Source organism: Artemia sp. Qi Xiang Cuo, chromosome 1, assembly GCF_049724085.1.
Source record: "Artemia sp. Qi Xiang Cuo chromosome 1, ASM4972408v1, whole genome shotgun sequence".
Lineage (NCBI taxonomy): Eukaryota > Metazoa > Arthropoda > Branchiopoda > Anostraca > Artemiidae > Artemia > Artemia sp. Qi Xiang Cuo.
The window spans coordinates 27964745-27981189 of record NC_142794.1 but is presented as its reverse complement, the minus strand read 5'-3'; the positions used below and the strand labels follow the sequence as shown (position 1 = coordinate 27981189).

The following is a 16445-nucleotide window of genomic DNA, read 5'->3' as shown; positions in this document are numbered from 1 at the left end:
CTAAATTCATCATTCGTGTCGAGATACTAGTCAACTCGGATCTCAAAAGCTGATTTTCATCAACGAGGACTTTCACTTGATTTGTCATATTTTTATTCTCATTCTCAATTGCAGCAACTTTCGGTTCTAGCGCTGAAACTATCGATATCGAGTCAGTTACTGTAGTTTCTAGGCTTTTAACACGATCCTCAAGGCCTCTGAACCCAGTTGTTAATACATCCAATTTAGAGCTATTTGCAGTAACAATCTCCAAGATTTTGCTGAAATTATCTGATAGACTTTTTAGTTCGTGTCTCTCATTGCTAGATTCTGTGGATTCCTGAGACACATCCAAATTAATTTCTTTCAAAGACCCATATTTTATACGAAATTTTATATTTCTGCCCCTTTTGTTTTAAAAAAAAAAAAAAAAAAAAAAAAAATGTTCTGTTTCCGTATGTATCAATTTAACCCAGTCAGAAACTTGCTAAACACAGTATGCTCTCGCTCGCCACTGCTAAACTCGTTAATCCACAAAACAGGTTCCCCGAGCATAAAAAGGTCTTACTCGCTTGGGTTCATTTTGATAACTTGCTTAAAAGCAGTGATGCCCAGCAGCATAGGTGTTTCCATGTTTCACTTATTGGGTCAGATACACAGAGAGTCTTTCCTTACTATTCCAGGTACTAAGGAATCACTCAATTGATAGGTATATAGTTCATAGTTCTATTCCTAAATGACTACTAAAATTGCAAAGGCCTACCTGAGAATGTGCCAGCCATATGCTCCGGCACTAGAGTTATCGAGTGGGTCCTAATTTAGGCAAATCAACGCTCAGGATGCAGCGTGTTAACACAAATGGTGGTATGAAGTGAGCAATCCCTCGTATTTAAATCAGCTGGATTTTTTCACGAATAGTTAATTGCGCAATCTAACCAAGTACTTTGGCCTATTTTCTTTTTTTTGTTACGAGTCAACAATAACTCCTTTTTTTGTTAACTCAGGTAGTCAAGATACGCTAGGCAATTCATTCGGAATCATAATCCTTTGACGAAACCTGAAAACATTGCCAAATCTAAACTAGCTTCACTGAGATTAGAATTCACTGAAAAGCGTACTGGTTAAAAATATCCAATTTAATAGCAGATGCGTACACTTTGAACTCTGAATCAATACTTTAATGGTGCTCCTTATTTTCAGTTGAACAAACTTTGTTTTTCTTATATTTAATCTGCATAAAAAGCCCATTTTTGAATGAATACATTCTCATCTAGATTCTGTTTTTTAGACTTTCGGTTACTATTGGCCCGAATCGCCCCTTAATTGCAGTTTGTTACCATGAACAGTTTGAAACGATAAATTGAAAAGCGACTTATTAAGAGGTTACAGAGGTTACAAATAAATAAGTAAGCTATAAGATTTTGATTCAAACATTGGAATGAGCCAAAATCATACGTAACCTACATAAATCGTGCTTAACGGGAATTATTCAGTAGAAAAACCCAACAAAGAAAAAGAAAGGGTTAATAAGATTATTTATGCCTTGAGCTTAGCTTAATGTATACTCATATACTCATCTTCATCTGCACTTACCAATCTTAACCTTCCATGATTTCCCGCGATACTTTCCTTCTTTCATTCCACCAAAAATGAATATAAAACCATCTAAAAGGATACCCATGTGGCTGTGTAATTTTTTTGGGCCTCCTCGCTGTCGCAACAGACGCCATTTGTTCTTTTCTAAAATAAAAATATTCAATAGAAGATATTAAGATATTTTGTTGCAGCCTAAAAGCAGCAGAGCTAGCAGGAGGTAGATAGTAGGCAGCCTACAACTAAAATAATCATCTAATCGCCTTCCTATTTCACTTGCTAAACTAGAAAAAGTGCAGGAAAAAAGATTTCACATTTGTGGGGACTATAATGATTTTGAACGCTTTACACGCAAGTGAGAGGAACTGGAGGATGTGAGGATGGATATTAAGGATTTTGGTAAAGGAGAAAAATTGAATGGCGAGACCCTGAACCGTTATTGCCAATTAAGAAACGAGGGCAATCATGTCCGTGTTTCAAAGCTCATTTCGGAATTTTTTCGTTGAAATGAGAGACTTGGAATATTTTCATAGTGCTATGTTATGATTTACCTTGTCACTACAACACTCTGTTGACGTTTAAACGTTCAATTTGGAATTTTTTCATTGAAGTGTAAGACTGAGAATATTCTTGTAGTAGTTCACCATATCACTGCTACTCTCTGTTGATGTTTCACAATTCATTTCGAATTTATTTTCTTTCAAATGAGAGACTTGAAATATTTTCATAGTGTTATGTTGTGATTTACATTATCACTGTTACATTCTGTTGATGTTTCAAAGTTCATTATGGAATTTTTTTCTATAAAACAAGAGACCGCGAATATTTTCATAGTGTTATGTTATGATTTACCTTGTCACTACGATACTCTATTAATATTTTAAGGTTCACTTTGGAATTTTTTCATTGAAGTGTAAGACTTGGAATATTTTTGTAGTAGTTCACTATATTACTGCTGCACTCTGTTGATGTTCCAAAGTTCATTTTGAAGTTTTTTTTCATTAAATGTGAGACAAGGAATATTTTCATGGTGTTATGTTATGATGTACCTTGTCACTACTACACCCTGTTTATTAAAGGTTCACTTTGGAATTTTTTCATTTAAAGGTAAGACTTGAAATATTTTTATAGTAAGGTTTCTTTACGTTAGGTTTCCCTACGTTTAAGTACGGACATGGAGTCTTGCCATGTGTGTTCCCTTTAATAGAAGAGGTGACAGTATGCAGGTGCGAAGGGTTAGTAGCTCCACTTATCTGACCCTTTAAAGGCGAGGGTGTGGCGCGTGGTGTAACATTCACTTGAAACGGGGATGTGCCCGTGACGTCTTAGTTTCCCTATTATTACTACTTTTCTATTATACTTACCTCATTCAGAGTAAATGAAACACCTGGGAATTTCACCTAGAAATAGAATATGCGCTTGGAATCTTGCCAGGGTTGTCATAAAAAACAAAGGAGTGTGTCACCTGACCTTGCCATGGGCGGGAATGTCGCCTTGAAACAGGTGTGTCCTGACGTCAGAGGGCTGCATTTGAAACTCAATGGAAAAGGGATAGATAGGGTTGTCCTTGGAATTTTGATAGGGCTGACTTTGAAAGCAGAGTGGCCCCACTGCTGACATTATGCAAAAAAGTATAGATTTAAACTATTTGGTGGATCAGCTTGTTAGTATTTTTACCTTTTAGGGCCAAAATCGCAGTTTTGCACCACATAATAACATAATATGTTTCTTCTCTGTGGGTACGACTTCTTATCATATTTATTCGAGGCACTAGAACTTTTTAAGACCACTTATTCTTAGCAATGCTCCTGGAAGACAAAGAAACAACAAACACACACCTGTTCCAATCCTTCCCACACAGAAAGTATGAAATTTTATAGTTACGTAGATATGGACGTGAATCTCTGCTATGCTTGGTTCTCTTATATCTTTAGTTTTACAGTATTAGTTTCATCACGGTTACTCCCCTTGTTGAGGTTGGTTTCCCGCTTTTTTGAAATTGTGTAATTTTGTCAGGTGGTTAAAATTTTATGCGATTTTTGGTGGTTAGATTGGGATTGAGGAGGAGTGTGCGTAGCTGTGTGGGCCTCAGACGGCTTGGTGCTGCTGTGAGTTGTTAGTGGAAGTAGTAGTAGAGATTTTACTCATAAGGTAAATTGTTTCTGGGCCACCTTTAGTTTCCTTTGTTACTTATCGAATGTCTCCCGTATGCAGATTATGTATAGATTTATGGATTTAAATGTACATGTATATATACAGATTTATTATACTTAGATCTAGTTTCCACAGGTCTCCAAATTCCTTATTGTTACTAATCCCTCCATGAATGTAAAGGTTAAATCCAGATACTAGGAATAAATGGCGTTGTCGGGGAGATGGACAATCTCCAACTGTTAGTATCTGGCTCCAAACTTCAGTATCTAAAAAGGAAAGTACAATAAATGCCTTAACATCATATCACATGTTTTGTTTAAAATAAAGTCACTCGCTAAACTTCACTCTTCTTCGATAACTGTAAATAAATAGTAGCCTTTGTTAAAAAAAATATATATAATAATAAATATATCAAAAGATAAAAATTTTAAGATTTATTAACTTTCAAATTAACCATTAGCAGCTAAGAGCCTTAAGAAAATTTTAATAACTTAGAAAACGATAGAAATATCCCCCTCAAAAGGGTGCGATCCTGATGATAACTGCACCATCGTGTTTATCTTTCTTATAATGTATTACGGTAATTACTTGGCTAAAAAAAAAAAAAAAAAAAAAAAAAAAAAAAAAAAAAGATTTGTGGTAGTTTCACGCTTGGTAGATTATTCGATTTATTTTTGCTCATTTTTTGTTTAATGGAGTTCTTTACTTTTCTTTGAAAAACTTATTTTTTTGAATTTTTTTTTGTAAATTAATTTCTCTTCGTTTTAAATTGACATAGTCTTTTTCGAGAAAAAAAATAATACTTTAAATCTTTTTGCTTTTTTAAGAATTTATAGTTTGGCCTGCTATTTGTATGCTGGAGAAAAATTTGCAGCAATTTTTAACAACATACACACTCTTAAAAATCCGGACACAAATAGCAGTGTCTAATTTAGTTTCATACCTCTTCTAGTTGACCTGAAATGGAAAACTTGATACCATTTGCAAAAAAAATCTGTTTACTTTCTTTGATAGCATGGATTCACTTACGCTATTTTGATTTGGTTAAATTTTAAGAGCAGAAGTAGCCCCAAAAGTTTGAACATAATACCCTCAGTCGTTCTTGGAATACTGCTGAGATGCCTTATTGGGATTTAGCATTAACACAGTGCATTTTGGCCTTTCGGCACTAGGCCTTTCGAATTCCAATCGAATGAGCCTTTTTCGAGTTTCTACGACAACACTTCCTATAAACACCTTATATGGCCCCAGGGCATAAATTACAACTCTTACCCTAAGGGCTGTGAAGGTGGTTGTCATCCTCTAAGACCTAATTTCCAGGAATTTCATCTACGTTACACAAAATGGCTATCTCAAGATTTTGATTGGATGTGTCTGGGAAAATGGTGGGCATGAGAGGGGCGTTAGTCTTTCTCCAATCACTTTCAACCATTAAAAAAGGCACTATCCCTTTCAATTTCCAATCAAATGAGCCCTTTTGAAGTTTCTACGACAACGCTTTCAATAAAAACCTTATATGACCCCAGGGGATAACTTACAACCCTCGCCCTGAGGGCTAGTTGGGGGAGGAGTTGTCATCCTCACAAAACTAATTTCCAGAACTTTCTACTACGTTGAACAAAGTGGCTATCTGAAAATTTTGATTGGATGTGTTTGGGAGAATAGTGGGCGTGAGAGAGGGGTTAGTTACCGTCCAACCACTTTCAACTATTAAAAAGGGCACTATCCCTCTCAATTTCCAATTGAATGAGCCCCTTTTGAAGTTTTTACGACAACTCTATTATTAAAATCCTTATATGCCCTGGGCAAAACTTACAACCTATGCCCTGGGGACTCTCGGGGGTTTCTGGAAATACATTATTTCCAGAACTTTCAACTACGTTGAACAAAATGGCTATCTCTAAGATTTAATTGAATGTGCTTGGGGAAATGGAGGGCATGAGAGGGTTGTTAATCACTCTCCACTCACTTTCGACTATTAAAAAGGGCAATTTCAATTTCCAATCAAATGAAACCCTTTTGAAATTTCTACAACAACTTTCTATAAAAACCTTATATGCCCCCAGGGCACAAATTGAAACCCTTGCACTGAAAGCTCTGATGGGGTTTTTATCCTAAAAGACCTAATTTCCTGAACTTTCGACTACGTTGAACAAAATAGATATCTCAAAATTTTGATTGGATGTGTTTGGGGAAATGGTGAGCGTGAGAGGGGGGTTTGTCAAATCTTATATGCCCCCAAGGCATAACTTATAACCTCTGCCCTGAAGACTATGGGGGGAGTGTCCTGCTCAAAGGTATAATTTCCTGAACTTTAAACTTCGTGGAACAAAATGGCTATCAAGAAATTCTGATCGGATATGTTTTGGGAAATGGTAGGCTTGGAAGGGGTGTTTGTTGCCTTCCAATTACTTTCGACTATTAAAAAAGGCACTAGCCATTTCAATTTCTAATTGAATGAGTCATTTTTGAAGTTTCAATGACGACGCGTTCAGTAAAAGCCTTATATGCCTCCGGGGCATAACTTACAACCCTTGCCCTGAGGGCTCTGGGGGAGTGTCCTCCTCAAAAACATAATTTCTATCTGAAAATACAAAACACTGAATAAAATGGTTATCTCAAAATTTTGATTGGATGTGTTTGGGGAAAAGGTGGGCGAGAGAGGGGGGCTAGTTTCCTTCAAATCACTTTCGACTATTAAAAAGTGCATTAGACCTTTGAATTTCCAATCGATTGAGCTCTTTTTCAGGTTTCTACGAAAAAGATTTCAATAAAAACTTATATGCCCCCGGGGCATAGCTTATAACCCTTGCTCTGAAGACTGTGAGGGGATTGTCCTGCTCAAAAATATAATTTCTAGAACTTCCACTGCGTGGACCAAAATAGCTATCTCAAAATTTCGATTGGATGTGTTTGGGGAAATGGTGGGCGTGGAAGGGTTGTTAGTTGCCCTCCAATTACTTTCAACTATTAAAAAGGGCACAAGCCATTTAAATTTCTATCAAATGAGCCCTTTTTGAAGTTTCTACGACAATTTGTTCTATAAAAACTTTATATGCCCCCAAGGCATAACTTACAACCCTTGTCCATAGGGCTGTGAGAAGGTTGTCATCCTCAAAGACCTAATTTCAAGAACGTAAAACTACGTTGAACAAAATGGCTATCTCAAAATTTTGATTGCATGTGTTTGGGGGAATGAGGTATGTGGGGGGGGGGGCTAGTTGCCCTCTAATCACTTTTGACTTTAAAAATGGGTAATTAAAAAGGGTACTAGCCCTTTGAATTTCCAATCGAATGAGCCTGTTTTCAAGTCTCTAAGACAAAGCCTTCTATAAAACCTTATATGCCGCCAGGCCATAACTTAAAACCCTTGCCCTGAGGGTTGTGAGGGAGTATCCTCCTCAAAAACATATTTTCTATCTGGAAATCAACTATGCTGAACAAAATAGCTATCTAAAAATTTTGATTGGATGTGTTTGGGGGAATGATGGGTGATGGGGGGGGGGGGGGCTAGTTGCCCTCCAATCACTTTCGATCATTAAAAAGGGCACTAGCCCTTTGAATTTCCGATCGAATGAGCCTGTTTGGAAGTTTCTACGACCATGCCTTCTATAAAAACCTTATATGCCCCCAGGGCATAACTTAAAACCCTTGACCCGAGGATTTGGGGGAGTGTCCTCCTCAAAAACATATTTTCTATCTGGAAATCAACTACGATGAACAAAAAGGCTATCTCAAAATCTTGATTGGATGTATTTGAGGGAATGATGGGCGTTGGGGGGGGGATAGTTGCCCTCAAATCACTTTCAACTATTAAATAGGGTACTAGCCCTTTGAATTTCCAATCAAATAAGCCTGTTTTGAAGCTTCTACGACAACGCTTTCTATAAGAACCTTATATGCCCCCAGGGCATAACTTAAAACCCTTGCCCTGAGGGCTGTGGGGGAGTGTCCTCCTCAAAAATATATTTTCTATTTGAAAATCAACTACGCTGAACAAAATGGCTATATCAAAATTTTGATTGGATGTATTTGTGGGAATGATGGGCGTTGGGGGGGGGGCTAGTTGCCCTCCAATCACTTTTGACTATTAAAAAGGGCACTAGCCAGTCCCATTTTCAATCGAATGAGCCCTTTTTGAAGTTTCTACGACAAATTCTTTGATGCGAAGTGCCCGGTATGGAGAAAAAACAGATTGTGCCCACATGTTCTTTACTTATGCAGCGCTAGCGCGCTGCCTATGATTTTTATTATTTTATTGTTTGCTATGTCTTAGCGGATTTGTCCTGTCATAAATATCATAACATATAATTACCTTGACAAAGACCGAAGGGAAGGGGATTTCCCAAAAACATTAATTATCCAGCAAATCCTCTTTAAAAACATTATTTAAAAAAACACTTTCCGAAAAATAAGTTTTTCAAAGAAAAGTAAAGGCCATTTTAAGCTTAAGCACAGGAGATACAAATACCTGTTAAAATTCAAACTCAAAACAACCAGAAAATACTATTAAAGAATAAATGAAACCCAAAACGAACAGAAATTAACTAAACAATCATAGCAAAAAATATACAACAAGTAATAATATAAATGAATAAATAGATCTTAAATCGAGTAATGCTTAGATTGAATATGAAAATCAAGCTTAAAACGAAAACAAATATTTTGTTATTAAAGTATAAAAGAAACTTAAAACGAACAGAAATTAAATAAACAATCAATGCGAATAAACATACAATATATATTAAAGTAAATGACTAAATAAATCCTAAAACGAGTGAGACTTAAATTGAATATGCAAATCAAGTTTGAATCGAATAAAAATAACTACAAACAAGAGTTTGGGTATCGTCTCACTGCAGAAGCCTAAAACCTACTGTGTCATTGGAGCTTTACTGAAAGCGAATTATATTACAAATGTTTTCTTTTGTACTTAATATTGAAAATAAATGTTAAAATTGCAGTAAAATTTTGAACTGATGAGCTTTTAGCAATTAATATCATTATGCATCAAATATTCAGTTTAATTTATTAGTTCTTTTCAAGATTGGTAAAGAAAAATATAGTTTCACTACAAGCAAAATTTGGATACTGCCCCCTTCTTTAATTTTAAAATCCTAAAGCCTTCTGTGTCATTGGTGCCTCACTGAAAACATATTACTCGTATATTACAAATTTATTATTTTCCAGTTCTTACAGCATTGAAAATGAAAATAAAAATTACTGTGAAAAAAAAAATCTTGAACTGATGGATCTGTCAACAATTAATATCATTATATATCTAATATTCAATTTGATTTTGTTTATACTTTCCAAGACTGTTCAAGACTCATATAGTTTTGCCATTTTTTTAACTCTACCATTTTTTCTAACTAATCGTGTTAGTTTGTTATGAAAACATTCTACGGCTTCTAGGCATTTCTATTTGAGCGGAAAACTGCACCTCAAACTTTGTGGAACATGCATTTTCTTGCATGAAACACCAAAACATTAAAATATCAAGTTTTAGAGTGTTTCACCCCTCACAAGCAAGTATCATTTGTATTTCCCAATCTGCTAATTGAGTATAGGGGGTGGAGGGTATGATAAGTTTTGAATAAGTCTCATTCCGTCATCGTCTTGTTATAAATTCCAGTCCCTGGTGTCCGGACTATTAGATATTCTATCAAGAACACAACTATCCCAAATCAGTATTAATAAATAAATTAAACCCAAAACAAACAAAAATTAAAATAATTATTAGATTCAAACTCAAAACGAGCATAAATTAATTTGAGTATGGTTCAAAACCCCTATGCTTTCTAAAAGCCAGAATATAATTCGTACTTTACTGAAAAAAATTCAAATGAGTTTACTGAAAAAAAACGTGCATTGTCCATTTAATATACATATCCTGATATTTATTCCCTAAAATCTTAATTAATTTTTGATTTCTTAAAGTTGCAAAAGTGAAAATATTTCAAAGAATTGTTTTCAGTAAAGTGCCAATGGCGCAGTAGGTTTTAGGCTTCTGCAGTGAGACGATACCCAAACTCTAGGATCTAGAACTTTCAATTTAAATCAAATGAAACTTTTTCCAAAGTCTATACGATTACCTCTTTGACAAAAACCTTAAATATAAACAATAGACAGCTTGCATAACTTGTGGACAGTGATGGACAACAATGAATGGATTGAAAAAATGGCTCCAATAAGGGGGTTGAGACTATTTCACTTGCTGACACAATGGGATCACGACTGTTTGGATTTGACCTTAATAGGAATTTGTGTGCCAAAGCTATTTTGTATCTATCACAGAATATGTATTTTAACTTTATAATTGGAAAATTATAATAGATTTCCTATGTGTTCTTCCCATACAAAACCCCTTGCCATAAGTTATAAACCCCCCTTAATAAGTTATGCCCCAGGGCATTACTTACAACGCCTACCCCTGGGCCCTTGTGGGCTGTGTCGACACCGGAATTTTTTGTTTTCAGAGCTTTGAACTATTTTAACAAAATGTCTATCTGAAAATTTTTATCTGATGCATTTAGGGCGTGGAGGAGGGAGAGGGGCTAGTTGTCATTCAATCTCTTTTGACTCTTAAAAAGTGAACAAGAACTTTCAATTTTCAATCGAATGAGCCCTCTCTAAAGTTTATACGAGCATACCTTCCATAAGAAACAATATGAAAGATTCGGAGAATCCTTAAATTACAACCCTTGCCCTGAGGGCTTTGGGGGAGTTGTAATCCTCAAAGACCTAATTTCCAGAACTTAAAACTACGTTTAATAAAATGGCTGTCTTAAAATTTAATTGGATGTGTTTGGGGAAAAGGTGGGCATGAGAGGGGGGTTAGTTGCCCTCAAATCACTTTCGTCTATTAAAAAGGGCACTAGCCCTTTAATTTCCAATCGAATGAGCCTTTTTTGAAGTTTCTACGACAACGCCTTCTATAAAAAACCTTATATGCCCACAGAGCAGAACTTAAAACCCTTGCCCTAAGGGTTGTGGGGGATTTTCCTCCTCAAAAATATATTTTCTAACTGGAAATCAACTAAGCTGAAAAAAAATTGTTATCTAAAAATTTTAATTGGATGTGTTTGGGGGAATAATGGATGGGGGGGGGGCTAGTTGCCCTCCAATAACTTTCGACTATTAAAAAGGGCACTAGCCCTTTGAGTTCCCAATTGAATGTGCCTGTTTTTAAGTTCCTACGACAACGTCTTCTATAAAAACCTTATATGCCCCCAGGGCATAACTTAAAACTCTTGCCCTGAGGGTTGTGGGGGAGTGTCCTCCTCAAAAATATATTTTTATCTGGAAATCAACTACACTTAACAAAATGGCTATCTCAAAAGTTTGATTGGATGTGTTTGGGGAAATGACGGGCGTGGGGGAGGGCTAGTTGCCCTCCAATCCCTTTCGACTATTAAAAAGGGCACTAACCCTTTAATTTCCAATTGAATGAGCCTGTTTTGAAGTTTCTACGACAACGCCTGCTATAAAAACCGTATATGCCCCCAGGGCATAACTTAAAACCCTTGCCCTGAGAGTTGTGGGGGAGTGTCCTCCTCAAAAATATATTTTCAATCTGGAAATCAACTACGCTGAACAAAAATAGCTATCTCAAAATTTTGATTGGATGTGTTTGGGGGAATGATGGGCGTAGGGGGTGGGGGGCTAGTTAAATTCCAATCACTTTCGACTATTGAAAAGGGCACTATTCCTTTAATTTCCAATCGATTGAGCCTGTTTTCAAGTTTCTAAGACAACGCTTTCTATAATAACCTTATATGCCCCCAGGGCATAACTTGAAACCCTTGCTCTGAGGGTTGGGGGGGGTGAGATTTCATTTTCAAAGACATAATTTCCAGACCTTTCAACTACGCTGAACAAAATGGCTATCTCAAAATGTTGATTGAATGTGTTTGGGGGAATGATGGGCGTGGGGGGGGGCTTGTTGCCCTTCAATCATTTTTTACTATTAAACCGGGTATTAGAACTCTCGATTTCCAATCGAAGTAGCCCCCTTTTTAGTTTCTACGACGACCCCTTCCGTATGAAGTGCCTCGTGGGAAAAAAATAAATAAATAATAATAATAAAACATTGGAGCCGAATAGCCTTTACTAAAGGCAACACTACAGCGTTGCATCTGATAAGCGTTACGAAATGAAAAATTATTCTGGCATTTCAGGTCTGTACTAAACAAATTTTTAGGTATCACCTATTTCAGGAGAGATTTCTATTTTGAAGCAATTTTGAAAAAGGTTAGAGTCTAGCACCAAGGCTAAGAGGCAGAAGCTCCCCTTATAGGCTGTTCTGCTTATACTGAATATTATATTAAAATATAAATATAAATTAAAAAGTAGTTTTCAAATAAAAGTAATGAGTAACAGTTAAGATTATAATTAACAGAAGTTATCTTAAATAACAGGGACTGCTGTTCCCTCAACCTCTTGTTCTTTGCACTAAAATTACAACGTAATCTATAAAGATTACATATCAGCACAAAGATTGAGGATTGAGATACTGGTGGACCAGGGGCGAGGGAGTCCCTGGGCCCCCAAGATTTTTCTGGTACCCTCTATCCCTGTTTTCTTTTTTCATTCTTTTTTACTGTGAATTTGCTAATTTGGTCAATTATTGGCACCTTTGTCACATTAACCCCCCCCCCCCCACCAAGATTTTGCTCATTGGCACCCTTGTCACTTTGGGCCCCTCCCAAGATTTTTCTCTAGATCCGCCCCTGGATTGAGATGGTAACAGCCCCCCTCCCCCTATTAGGCAATATTTAAGATCTAATGTTGCATTTAACTTTCATGTGAAAATAAAGTGCATGTGAAATTAAAGTGTTTTCCACTTAATCATAGGCAGCGCAATCGCGCTGCCTAGGTAAAGAATGATGTTAGCACAATGTATTATTTTTTTTTGTTTTTTTGTTGTTGTTTTTTTCATACTAGTGCACTTCGTATCGAAGGAGTTGTCGTAGAAACTTCGAAAAGGGCTCATTCGATTGAAAATTGGAACGGTCGAAAGTCGAAATTGATTGGAAAGCAGCTAACACCCCATCCACGCCCACTACCTCCCAATTTGTTCAGCGTAGTTGATTTCAGGATAGAAATTCTGTTTTGAGGAGGACACTACCCCACAACCCTCAAGGCAAGGGTTTTAAATTATGCCCAAGGGGCATATAAGAACGACGTTGGCACAATGTATTATTATTTCTTTTTTTTTCTTTTAGACCAGGGCACTTCGATGAAGTTGTCGTAGAAACTTCGAAAAGGGCTCCTTCAATTGGAAATTGGAGTGGCTTGTGCATTTTTTAATAGTCAAAAGTGATTGGAAGGGAACTAACACCCCTTCCACGCCCACCATTTCCCTAAACACATCCAATCAATATTTTGAGATAGCCACTTTGTTCAGCCTTGTTGATTTCCAGATAGAATCCATTTTGTTCAACGTAGTCAAAAGTTCTTGAAATTAGGTCTTTTAGGATGATAACCCCCTCAGAGCCCTCAGTAAAGGGTCTTAAATTATGCCCTGGGGGCATATAAGGTTTATATAGAAAGTTTTTGTAGAAATTTCAAAAAGGGCTCATTTGTTTGGAAATTGAAATTGCCCCTTTTAATTGTCGAAAGTGAGTGGAGAGTAATTCATCCCCCTCTCACGCCCACCATTTCCTCAAACACATTCAATCAAAGTTTAGAGATATCCATTTTGTTCAACGTAGTTGAAAGTTCTGGATATTATGTATTTAAGGATAAGATACCCCCAGAACCCCCAGGGCAAAGGTTGTAAGTTATGCCATGGGGGCATATAAGGTTTTTATAGATAGAGTTGTCGTAAAAACTTCAAAAGGGGATCATTCAATTGAAAATTTAGAGGGCTAGTGCCCTTTTTAATAGTCGAATCTGAATGGAGGGTAACTAACCACCCTCTCACACCCACCATTCCCCCAAACACACCCAATCAAAATTTTCAGATAGCCATTTTGTTCAACGTAGTAGAAAGTTCTATAAATTAAGTCTTTGAGGATGACACCCCCCCCCCCCCCAGCCCGCAGGGCAAAGTTTGTAAGTTATGCCCTGGGGGTATATAAAATTTTTATTGAAAATGTCGTCGTAGAAACTTGAAAAGGGCTCATATGATTGGAAATTGGAATCATATGATTGGAAAGGGCTAGTGCCTTTTTTAATAGTTGAAAGTGATTGGAGAGCGACTAACGACCCTATCACGCCCACCATTTTCCCAAACAAATCCAATCAAAATTTTGAGATGGCCATTTTGTTTAACGTAGCTGACAGTTCTGGAAATTATGTCTTAGAGCATGATAACCATCCTCACAGCCCTAAGGGTAAGGGTTGTAATTTATGCCCTGGGGGCATATAAGGTGTTTATAGAAAGCGTTGTCGTAGAAATTCAAAAAGGGCTCATTCGATTGGAAATCGAAAGGCATAGCGCCCTATTTAATAGTCGAAAGTAATTCAAAGGCTTTAAATTCTTATAGATTAGATCGATGTGGGTATAACGTAAAATTTTATGTTGTTGTTGTTGTTTAGACCAGGGCTCTTCGTATCGAAGGAGTTGTCGTAGGAACTTTGAAAAGGGCTCATTCGATTGAAAAAAGATAGGGCTGATGCCCTTTTTAATAGTCAAAAGTGATTGGAGGGCAACTAATACCCCTCCCACACCCACCCTCTCATTTGCCTTTATGTTTAAAAACCAAATGTTGCCTTAAGATTAAAACAAAATACACTGTATTAATACTAATTCCGAATAAGGCATCTCAGCAGTATCACAAGAACGACTGAGGGTATTACGTTCAAACTTTCGGGGCTACTTCTACTCTTAAAATTTAACCAAGTCAAAATAGCGAAAGTGTATCCAATCTATCAAAGAAAGTAAACAGATTTTTTTTGCAAATGGTATCAAGTTTTCTATTTCAGGTCAACTAGAGGAGGTATGAAACTAAATTAAACACTACTATTTTTGTCCAGATTTTTAAAAGGTTGTATGTTGTTAAAAATTGCTGAAAATTTTTCTCCATCATACAAATAGCTGGCCAAACTATAAAGTCTTAAAAAAGAGAAAAGATTTAAAGAATTATTATTGTTTTCCCTGAAAAACTATGTCAATATAAAACGAACAGAAATTAATTAAAAAAAAACTTTTCCTTAAAATAAGTTTTTCAAAGAAAAGTAAAGAATTCCACAAACCAAAAATGAGTAAAAATCCGCATCGATAAATAAATGAAACCCAAAACGAACGGATTACAATAAATAACCGAGTCAAACTCAAAACGAGCCGAAATTATCATAAGTTTGGCTCAAAACCCTTATGCCTTCCCAAGGCAAGAACATAATTTGCACTTTACTAAAAAAAAATACAAATCAATGTGCATTGTCAGGTTAATATACATATACTGATATTTAGTAATCAAAATGTTAATAAAAATGTTATATAAATATATATATATATATATATATATATATATATATATATATATATATATATATATATATATATATATATATATATATATATATATATATATATATATATATATATATATATATATATATATATATATATATATATATATATATATATATATATATATATATATATATATATATATATATATATATATATATATATATATATATATATATATATATATATATATATATATATATATATATATATATATATATATATATATATATATATATATATCGATGCGGATTTTTACTCATTTTTGGTTTGTGGAATTCTTTACTTTTCTTTGATAAAACTTATTTTAAGGAAAAGTTTTAAATGCAGGTATATATATATATATATATATATATATATATATATATATATATATATATATATATATATATATATATATATATATATATATATATATATATATATATACTCATGGAACGATGATCAAATGAAGGAGGCAATTCATTCTGTTGAAGCAGGAATGCCGTTGAGACAAGCTGAATCAACTTGCGGCATGAGCAAATCTACTATTCAGAGATACAAGTGGGAGCTTGTCACCCTTCCAGCTGAAGAAAAGAAAGCTATGTCACTTGTCCCAAATTATTATCACAGACAGGCCTTCACTTATGAACATGAGGCAAAGCTTGAAGATTATCTCATACGAGCTTCCAGGCTCCATTACGGCTTCCACAGTACTCAGTTCCGCCGGTTTGCTTGGAAGTATGCACGCGCGAATAATCTTGAATATCCTTCCACATTGATTGTCAAACGAGTACAGGTGAATTTCAAGGACAGATTTTTAAGGGACGCTCCACCAGGACCCAACGGAGCTGCAACGCCGAGTGGCTGGGTAATCGGAAGTGTTTTCAACAAGTGGTTTAGTTATTTGCTGCTTCATGCTCGACCTTTCTCAGAGAGACCCGTGCTACTTTTGCTAGACAACCACGAATCTCACTCTAGTGTTCACGTTAGAACAAATGCCAAGGAGAATTTTGTAACGATTCTTACCGTATCCCCACATTGCTCCAATAATTTACAACCACTTGACCTGTCGGTGTTCGGCCCTTTAAAGAGTTACTACAACAAGGCTTGCCAAAACTGGCTAGTCCACAACCCTGGAAATCCGATCCGGATTGACGATATAGAAGAATTGTTAGAACTACTTTCCCACTCGCTTTCCCTCCAAAGAATATCATCAGTGGATTCTTCAAGCGAGGAGTCGGGCCCTTCAATAGATCAG

The 16445-nt window shown here is 35.8% G+C and overlaps 1 protein-coding gene across 8 annotated transcripts in view; it reads right to left on the bottom strand.

Annotated features, from left to right (window-relative positions):
• The window catches only part of LOC148956170 (uncharacterized), a 263724-nt gene that overhangs the window by 39800 nt on the left and 207479 nt on the right, over positions 1 to 16445 (bottom strand). For all 8 annotated transcript variants that reach the window (XM_089096741.1, XM_089096650.1, XM_089096576.1 and 5 more), the window contains 2 exons: positions 3843 to 3992; positions 1573 to 1719 (listed from right to left, as the gene is read on the bottom strand). In XM_089096741.1, coding sequence (XP_088952867.1) covers positions 1573 to 1719; positions 3843 to 3992 — 297 coding nt within the window. The remainder of the gene's footprint in view (positions 1 to 1572; positions 1720 to 3842; positions 3993 to 16445) is intronic.